This window comes from Podarcis liolepis (genome assembly GCF_965112155.1).
Source record: "Podarcis liolepis genome assembly, chromosome: 14".
Classification (NCBI taxonomy): domain Eukaryota; kingdom Metazoa; phylum Chordata; class Lepidosauria; order Squamata; family Lacertidae; genus Podarcis; species Podarcis liolepis.
Genome location: NC_139569.1, coordinates 28840691 through 28850486, shown reverse-complemented (window position 1 = coordinate 28850486; position 9796 = coordinate 28840691). Strand labels below are relative to the sequence as shown.

Here is a 9796-nt window from a genome sequence, read left to right as displayed (position 1 = left end):
CCAAGTAGCTCTTTAAAATTTTACTCTCTGATAATGGAAGTGACTATACAGCAAAAGAATGTTACACACTTCCCATTAATTTATATCCAGTATTTAGCATTTGGGTTGTTTTTTGTTTTCACCACCATTGAGTTGTACTGAAATGTACCTCCGAATTACGAAACCATGATCAAAACTCTTGAGTAACAACTTTAGCAATGACGCATATAAGAACTAAGTTTAGTTGAGATTTTGTATTTTTCTTTCTTCAGCCTCTCAGTTCAGACTAGGCTTTCCTACCTGCCATGTGGAAACCATCCAAGCAATGTGCAGGAATTCAGGATGGGATGAGGTTGCAGGAAAGGCTTATCTGAATCGACTCAGTTCTCATTCTAACACTGGATCGTGCCATTTTGTTACACTGCAAAGTAACCTTCCAGATATCCCAAACCATGCTCCTTTAATGAGCACTACTTTTATACGTAGCGTATCTAAAAGCTTGCACATAGATATCCCCTAATTTGCATGCTATGCCACTGAACATTACCTCTATTCTGCAAGATCAACCTATACAATATTTACCTACGCAGTATATTAGTTGCTGCTTCTAGTAGCAGACAAAGTCTCCCGTTTCACAGCAGATTTCCAACATCTTCATTTCCAGTGTAAAATATGGACACATAGCACAAGTATTTCACAATGTGAAAGTTATAAAAGATTTTAATGGCAGAACTATCATTGCTTTGGTCTGCTTTCTATATGTAACATTTTATAACATCTACTGTGAGAATGGTGCTTTCTCATTGAAGGATTAGCAGCCATTACTTTTAATTCAAGCTTCAACTCGTCTCACTTTAAACGGAGAAACACCATTTCCAAAGTGGTGGATAAAGAGAAAAAAAATCTGAATTACAGAACTCTCACTGAAAGGCCAAGTTAGCATGCAACATTAAGCCAAACTATACCTTAGCGTGAGCAAGTAAGCATAGTGGTACAGAGTGAAAATCACAGCCACTTTACTCCTCCCTGAGTCCTGCTACAGAACTAACCCATTTGAGCCTAGACTTGTATGTCTCACTAGAAACAAGCCACAAGCTGTAACTAAAGCTTGTTCTTAGCTTACTGCTCATGGTTTGATCGGAGAAGACAAACCACAAGTCTAGGTTTGCACAGAACATTAAGACAAACCATGGAAGGCACTACAGGGGTGGAGTCAAGCAGCCACAGTTTCCACCTCTTACCAGGACACTTGCTCATCCATGCCTAGGCATGGTTTGGCTCATCTTTACATGTAAGTGAGACCAGTGGAACTGAGAAGAATGATCAGTTGTTCCAGTAGAAAAAAATTCATTAAAAAAACCACTTTCAAGAGGAAGAAATAACAGGAATACGTGACGTATAATTCAAGATGTTGGTCCTTGGTCACTTGATACAAAAGTTAAAGGTCGTTTATCTTCTATACTTCCAATTTTCTTCTTCTCAATAGTCTGAAAAGGTACATTTCCTCCTTCCCCCACAGGCAGGTCATCTTGTTCCTGAGCCACAAAGATGTTACATTCTTAATCTGCCTGGGTCACTTGCAGCTCTATTAGAAACAAAAAAATATTGGCTGTCACCATTCTTGCATTAACTCATTTCCTCTAATGTAATTGCTTAGGCTCATACTCCCTAGCCCAGTCAATAACTTGAAGTTTTATGAGGTGAGAGAAGCAATCAATTTCTTTAAACCAAACTTTTATTAGTAAGAAAAATGAAGCAATTATCACAAGGCAGCGGTCAAGTTGAAGGAAATAGTTAAATTTAAAACTGAAAAACATGAATTCGAAATGCAAGGAGAGGAATGTTCTGGCTGCTAGCTTTCCACAGAATATTGTAATAGAGACCAAGACACTTTAGTTCAGTCATCAAATGTATGGAAAGAACAAATTGTGACATTTGTTCCTACATAAACTCTCCTTCTCTTTGGTTTTGTCATAGTGTGGTACACCTTCATGAAGAAACGTGGTTCAGGCCACTTGGTGAATCTCCACCACAATAAATCTCATTACTAAGTTGAAGGAAGGGGGGTGGAGAAGAAAAATTCCTGCTAATAACTATTCCGCTCTTGTGGCAATCCTTGGTAGCTCATTCACCTAGTAACAAGGTAACCTGAATCTTGTTCAGGTGAAGACAAAGACCAGCTGTTTGATTTAATTTCCCTGTTTATATCAAGTTGGCAAGTTTTAGTGTAAAAGGGCAGTGCATATATAGAACTAGCAATAAACCAGTCATCACATGAACTTCCTGCTAATCTGAAAGTATAATGGAATCGCATCACACACACACACATAAATAACACAAATTCAATTATAGATGATCGGCAGCAAGCTCCTGCAAAAGCTGCTACTAGGACCCCATCTGCAACTGTAAAGATCCGTTCTAGCTTTTTTCTCTTTCTGCCTCCCTTTGCCTGCCTGCCTGCCTACCCCCCTCCCTCCTGCCATTTGTGGAAAGGCAGTCCTGCTGGCCAGCAACAAGCATGGAGAAGGTTGGAAAGCCCCTCTTCCTTCTCCACTGATCCAGCTCCTCAGGGAAAGAACAGGGACCAAAGGAGACTCCTCAGATAAGTGGTGATGCCTTGAAGCCAGACTGGGGAGGTAATTTAAGGTAAATTGGACTATACATGAATTTTGCCTAATGCACTGGCTTTGGAACTTAACCCCCGTGTAGATGTGCACACCACAGCTCGCCTATTGAGAGGGAAACTGTTTTGAAGGGGAAGAAATCATTTACAAACAAATTTAAAGAAAACCTCAATTTTTATATTTGCAATTGTCAAAACAGAACCAGATGCTGATTTTTAGCAGGATTTTTGAATTCAATTATCCCAAAGTATCACCATGAATAGCCTCTATTCATACTTTAGAATTTACCTTCTTGTGACTGACTGTTTAACTGTGTTTTTGCTTGTCTTCTTTCCATGGCTAGTTGTCTGTTCCTTTCAATTCTCTGCAGCTGCTCCTCTGTTAGTGTGCTATTTGGGGGCAAACCAAAGTCTTCTCCTGCATTTTGGATTTCAGAAAATAAATCTAATTCTTCAGTGGCTGGATTAGGTCCATTGCTTCCTCCATCCTCACCTATATTGAATGGGAAAAGGCTATCAGAAGTTTCCAGGCAAAATCTACACTAAGCTAGGCTGCTTTAAAAAAAGTATACCAGATTTATCATCATATTGCCGGAACTACAATAATATTCCCTCATTCAATAGTGTAGCAAATTATAGAAGGAAAGCTACTTGTCCAATAATGCAGAAGTGTTAATTCCTGTCTTATTAATTAGAAAGCAGTCAAAATCAAAAAGTTATCTAATTCCTGAAACAAAATGTCATTCACCTTTCCTTAAGCCAAAACTCTTGTTGTCTGTCACTCAACATATATGTATGGAACCATCGCACAGAAATCTGATAACTGGACAGAGGCTGTCGGCAGGATCCATTTTGTTAATATATGTGGCTGCCTAGGGCTGCATTGTATAGCTAACAAATGCAACCAATATTCATTGCATCCACAATTATCTAATTGTTCTGATATCCCAGGAGAGGAAGGCAAAACAGCATATTAATGGTTTACACTTTTAAAGTCAAGTCAGTGGCAGTAGTGGCCTTTCTGCTAATCTTTTAGGAAAGATTGTCATTAAACTTCAGCACTGTTGCAGCAATTGCCAAAATTTCTACCTAGCTCCTCTCTCTATGAGTCCAAGCTTCCCAAGACACCACAAAAGTTTACAATTAATGTATAATCAAAGGGCTTAGCAAAATGCACACCACTTAAGGAGACTGTTCAGATTAAATCCTGTATTCTGGAAACAGAACTTATTGTGTCCTAAGCACAATGTGCAATCCAGTGTTTGGACTGCAGATGGATCCCAACAAATACACAAACTTATGGAACGGACATTTGTTCCTTATTTTTTTAAAAAAGGATTAAATACATTGTTCTAGGGAGGGGCTGAAAGTACATAGTAGTTCTCTAGCTAATTTCCAGTGCGTCTAGGACCTGCTACTAGAATCTGCTGCACAGAGTGCTTGATTAGGTAGCTCTTTAGATCTAGCAAGGCACTTCTTAAGTCTTTAAGCAAAAATGCAAGTTCAGGAGCACTCAATACCAACAAGTTATCCTCAACTGTTAAAGACTTCCTGCGATGCACTATGGCATTGTAATTTTAGCAGCAGACACATGGATTCAAGTTTTTAAAATGAGACCATGCAAGACTGGTCAGCTCAGTCCTAAAGGACATCAATTTTGCTGTCAGTTCTCAGTAGCACCTAAACCGTCAAAAGAGAAAAGGATGCAGTGCTAACATTTTCAATGCATACATGCCTTCATTACTTGTGAATTCTTCATGCAACATGGGCAGGTCAAGTCTAATTCGCTTCAAGCATGCCTAGAATGAGAAAATGTGCCATATGTTACAGATCCGAGTTGTATTTGTTGCTTTCAGTTAAGCATTACTTTTACTCAGATCGGTTGACACTCACCTGGACTGGTTGTTTACCTCCTAAACTCTCTACTTTGTCAACAAAATCCTCAAATGGAAGTTTAGGGAATAGCCTGTGAGCCCAGTGCTCCATATGCCTCACAAGCGCCTTCAGGTCTGCTTCCTGAACATAAAGAACAAGATACAGTTTAAACATTGGGCATGCTCACATTGAGAAAGTATTTGAAGCTTTATTTTACAAAGCCTTAAATACTGAAGTTGTACATTTGGGGTGCAAAAGTGTATCCAACTGACAACAGTAATTGTTATTAGCTAAAAAACAACAACAGATTAAAGGCCCTTTCTTGAAGATGCTTGGGGAGTTGCTGTGGCTCAGTTATAGAGCATTTGTTCTGCACGCAAAAAAAATCCCAAACACCTACATCTCCAGGTTAAGGCAGGGACTGTTCCCTGTCTAAAATCCTGGAGCCACTGCGAGCCAGTGTAGACCACTGTTCCTCAGTCTTGTGTCCCCAGAGGTTTAAGAACAGGAGCTCCACCAACTGAGATGGTCCATTCAGGTGTGGATTTGTGGTTGAAGACTGGAGATGGCATATCCATCACTTTAAATATTCCTACTGGTTTTTAATTGTACTTGCATTGCTTCTCCCCTCCAGTCTTTTAAGATATTGTAAAATAGTATCTTGTCTGGAAAGGGTATGTTTTAATGAATGTATTAGTTAAGTGAGCCTACACAGCAATCTTTTCAACAATGAGGCAAATCTTTCTCCTTGCTTTGGCTTCCCTTATACTATTAAGGAAGGCTAATGTTAAACGTAAGTTACCCAAAATAGTCAATTTTGTGCCATCATCATCATGACAGAGTGGCAATTCACAACTGATCAACAAAGCTAAACATGTTAGTATTAGAATCCCTACATTTAATCTAATCCTTTGCTGAAAAACTTCATGTTTGTATGTTCCATACAGCTTATATCCCAGAATACATAATATGCATGCAATGGCCACAAAAATCAAGAGAAGAATTCTCAGAATTGCTTACCTCATAACCTTTACCTTTGAATTTTACATTATCAAACATATTCTGCAAAGCTGGAAGTCCTCGCTCTGAAACTAACCTGTGAATGTTAGAAGTGTCTCCAGTTACTTGAAATTTTCTTTTTCAATAACAGGTATTCCACCCAAAACTCTGAAATACGATGCCAATGTGTACAAGAGGCATGGTATACAGTCTGTTATGGGTTTTGATGATGCACATAATTTTCATGTAAGAAAATGTTTCCAGTTCTGAAGAGGTATCAAAATGCTATCAAACTCTCCAGGGATAGCCAACATAGTGTTCTTGTACTACAATTCCCTTCAGCTCAAGTCAGTACGGCCAATAGTCAGGGGTGATGGGAGCTGTAGTCTGGAGAACATGATATTGGCTATCCATGTCATAGACGATTTGTTCCAGCAGAATCTACAATACATATATACATATACCTACACAAACACACATATATACAATAGTATATACATATTTCTTAAGCCAACAAAACTGAATTGAACCTCCTTAAAACAAACCATTTACAAATTGAGTTGCCAAGCCATTATTTGGATGGGTTTTGGCACCCATTTGAGTACTGTGTTGGGAAGAGGGCCCTTGACTAAGCAAGTCTCCAAATGTTTTCTGCTCAGTTCCATTTTATTCTCGTCACTCACTGCCAAGCAAATGATGTGACACTGCAACATAACAATGGCAAAGGTATAGCACAACCCATTGCCTAGGCTGATCTACAAAATCACCAATTTATTCATTTATTTAAATATTCATATGTCCTGCCTTTGGGCCCCTCACAACAGTCATCATAAGATGGCTCACATGATTAACGTAATATAAATTTCCTAAAATTGGGGCTAAATGCCAGAAGCCAGATACTAAAGTCACTGAAGAGACAATGGGAAACTAAACCAAACCAAAGCTATGGTGGGACAAAAAGGTTTTGGCAGCATGTTGAAGTGCCAGTAAAGAATGGACTATGTATTTATGGTTGGAACCCACCCTGGGGTCCTGAAAATAGAGTTCCATGACCTGGACACTGTAACTGAAAGGACATTGTCCCATATCCTAGCCAACTGGACCTCTGTGTAAAAGAGGATCTCTAAGGACAATAGCAATGGATGGTGGGACTCAGCAACCAAAGTTCCACTCTAGGGAAGTTCCACTCTAGTAACCATAGGAGAACACCATACAGGTCAACAAAAGGTAAAAACTCTTATGTATATTGGGATGCATCTCAAAGATCCAAATTCTAGAAGTTTGGCATCAATTAAAAGGATTAAGAGCAATAATATGCAACAGAGTAAATAGAGGCACACATAGGGTTAGGAAATTTTTTTCTAAATACAGTACCTGTCAGCATCTAGTTTAGGCACCGGCCTTTTAACAGATCGCCTTGTAGTCCTAGAAGAATCCTTGGCTTGTGACAATTTGTTTTCTTCTGATTCTGACAAATGAAAAACAACATATGCTAAAACTGAGAATGTGATTAGATTTACTGAGTGAAACATCCATAGTAATAAACATTCTCATATATTTTTATATACCATATATGAATGCTGTAACAGTCACACAGGCATATTCCAGGAAAGGTATTTATTCATGCAATGGTGTCTTATATTTAGTGTCCTATCCCCTTGCTGCTAAACAGGGATAGGAAACCTTCAGCCTCAAGGCCACATTCCCTCATGGGCAAACCTCCAGGGATACATGACAGTAGTGGCAAATCCAAAACATAAATTGGGAGGAGCAACAGTTAGGAGACTTACCTTTGAATGGTGGGTTACATTCCTGCCATTCCAGACCCCATCCTGGCAAATAAGTGGCTATTACAGTTCAAGGGCACATTCCAGTGAGGTAAAAGCACCCAATGAGTGCTTTGGAGCAAAGAAGGCAAGGGGGCATGACTTTGGGAGAGGGGGCATGGCCTAGGGAGAACCCTAAGGCTATAGTCCACATGCTACATATTACAGCTTGTTGTGTCAAAGCTAAACCACCTTAAGGAATAAGTGTGCAAAGTAACTCAATCAGTCTTTTTTTAAAAAAGACAAAAACACCAGATATAATTTAAATAGGGGTTATTGTTGGTTTTTTAAAAACATACTATGTGCATAAAATAAGTTCGCCTCGTAAAGTCTAGTATTAGAAGCAAATGTCGTTTCATGGATTCAGGGCACAAAGCTATGCACACTTACCTCAGAGTAAAACCCTGAACACAGTGGGATTTACATCCAAATAAACGTGCATAGACTGTGCTATCAGGGTTCAAAATGTGAACATTTAGTTCAAGTGAACAGTCACCTCCATTCACTAAGTTGTCTTCAACATCTCCTGGAGAGTCTGGAGGTGGTAGAGGTAGAAACGTCTCATCTTGGATTTGTTCATAATCAGGAAGATCAAACAAATTGCCATCTATTGGATCTATCATCTTGCGATCCAAAGTACTCTATCCTGGAAAAGTAGCAATGCAAAATTGTAAAATGTTACTTACAAGATGAACAAGGGATAAAGAAGTAAAGTAGTCATGGATAACGTTCAGACAAAGGGCAGATGATGTGAGGTAACAACAACAAAAAAGACAGATTATAAAAGTTACAGGTTATAAATTTTATGTTAGAAAATAACAAGCCTGTCTCAGAATCAAGTATAGAGCAACACAGCTTTCATTCAGAAGGCTGTGCGTTATCACCTCATATTCCTGAGAACACTGCACTGTAACCTTTCCTCATAGAGAAGGTCTCCAGCCACCTTGATCATTCTGGCTGAACTTAATAAAAGCCCTGCAGGATCAAGTGAAAAGCCCATCTAGTCCAGCATCCTGTTCCTCCAGTGGCCAACCAGAAGCCCCAAGGCAGGACCAGAGTGCAAAAGCATTCTCCCCATTTAGAAACCCAGCAACTGGGCTTCAGAGGTTTTTATTACACATTGTGAAATAAAATAAATAAATAAATAAATAAATAAATAAATAAATAGCTAGCACTAAAGATCTCAGAAACCCCGCTCCACACTAACTCCGGGCAGGGCTTTCAGTCTGGCCATCCCTGTTCATTGGAACAGCTTTCCTGTTGAGATACCACACTATCTTCACTTTGCAGAAACTGAAGATGTGGGGTTTTTTTCGTTCTGACGAGAGCTTTCCCAGCAGGATGAATAGACCCTGGGTGTCCACTTAGAATTCGAGCGCAAGACCTTTCTCCACCCCCTCGGGTTTCCAGCAACTGGTATCCAAAAGCATCATCGCCTCCAACTATCAAGGCAGAGCATAACCATCCAAGTTTGTTATAAATATGGCTTTTAATGCTGTTGCAACCCACCCTGGGACCTTAGGGTAAAAGGCAGGCAATAGATAAAATAACCCTCCTCGCTCACAGCCACGGATAGCCCCTCTCCTCCATGAATTTACCTTATCCTCTTTTAAAACCGTCCCAAGTTGGTGGCCATTGAAAAACCTCCTGTGGGAGGGAGTTCCACAGCTTCACCAATGCGCTGCGTGAAGGGATTTCCTTTTTTTTTAATCTGCCCCAAATCTTCCAACACTCAACTTTATGGGATGTCCCTGAGCTTCAGAGGGTTTTTTTTGGGGGGGGGGGAAGCCTCCTTCCCCTGATTAGGGAAGCTTTTGATATTTGATGTTTTATTGTATTTTAATATTTTGCTGGAAGCCGCCCAAAGTGGCTGGGGAAACACAGCCAGACGGGCGGGGTATAAATTATTATTATTATTATTATTATTATTCCTTTCCGCTTTCCCCCCCCCCACCTCGAGTGATTTCATGTCGTCTCTTACCCTCCTTCCTTCTGAAAGCTGCAACCTTCCCTCAGAGGGGAAAAGCTGCTCCTTCATTCCCTTGACCATGATTTTGGGAGCCCTTTTCTGGGCCTCGCCCAGCTCCTCCTGAAGGGCAGGTGAAGGGGAGCCGCCGCCGCTCCTCTTCCTAATCCAGCCAACCTGGGCCTCGAGCCGCCTCCACGCAAACCCTCCGAGGAGAGGAAGCCCCCTCCCTACCGGACAATACCAACGGAATGGCTTCGCTTACCTCAGCGACAACTTCCCTCAGAAACCGGCCCTCCGCTCCCGCCGAGCAGAAAACGCGCCAAAGCGCTGCGCGGGGAGGGGTTTGGAGGCGGAAGCCGCGACATCTCGCGAGAGCAGCGACACGCGCTCTTCTCCCATAGACTTCAGACAACAGTAGACCTAACAGGCAGAAGGTGGCAGAGGCAGTTTCCGAGTTCATCTTTTCGTTTCGTTTTCTTCCCTGGGGGCGGGGAAGGAAACTCCTACCGCCCCAAATGGAAAAGA

General features: G+C 40.8%; 2 protein-coding genes across 3 annotated transcripts in view; one reads left to right on the top strand and one right to left on the bottom strand.

The window, feature by feature from the left end:
* Positions 1-9796, top strand: part of TIGD1 (tigger transposable element derived 1) — a 57862-nt gene that overhangs the window by 43528 nt on the left and 4538 nt on the right. The window lies entirely within an intron of this gene.
* TIPIN (TIMELESS interacting protein) lies at positions 6-9681 on the bottom strand. Of its 2 annotated transcripts, none has more exons than XM_083475256.1 (8): positions 9534-9681; positions 7799-7948; positions 6851-6944; positions 5498-5573; positions 4496-4618; positions 4338-4401; positions 2892-3095; positions 6-1564 (listed from the first exon to the last, which is right to left on the bottom strand). In XM_083475256.1, exons 2-8 carry the CDS (start codon positions 7923-7925, stop codon positions 1539-1541), a joined length of 714 nt encoding a protein of 237 aa, XP_083331382.1. In that variant the 5' UTR covers positions 7926-7948; positions 9534-9681; the 3' UTR covers positions 6-1538. The 2 variants fall into 2 exon arrangements, with proteins under 2 accessions (XP_083331382.1, XP_083331383.1); XM_083475257.1 differs by having other exon boundaries at positions 9284-9620.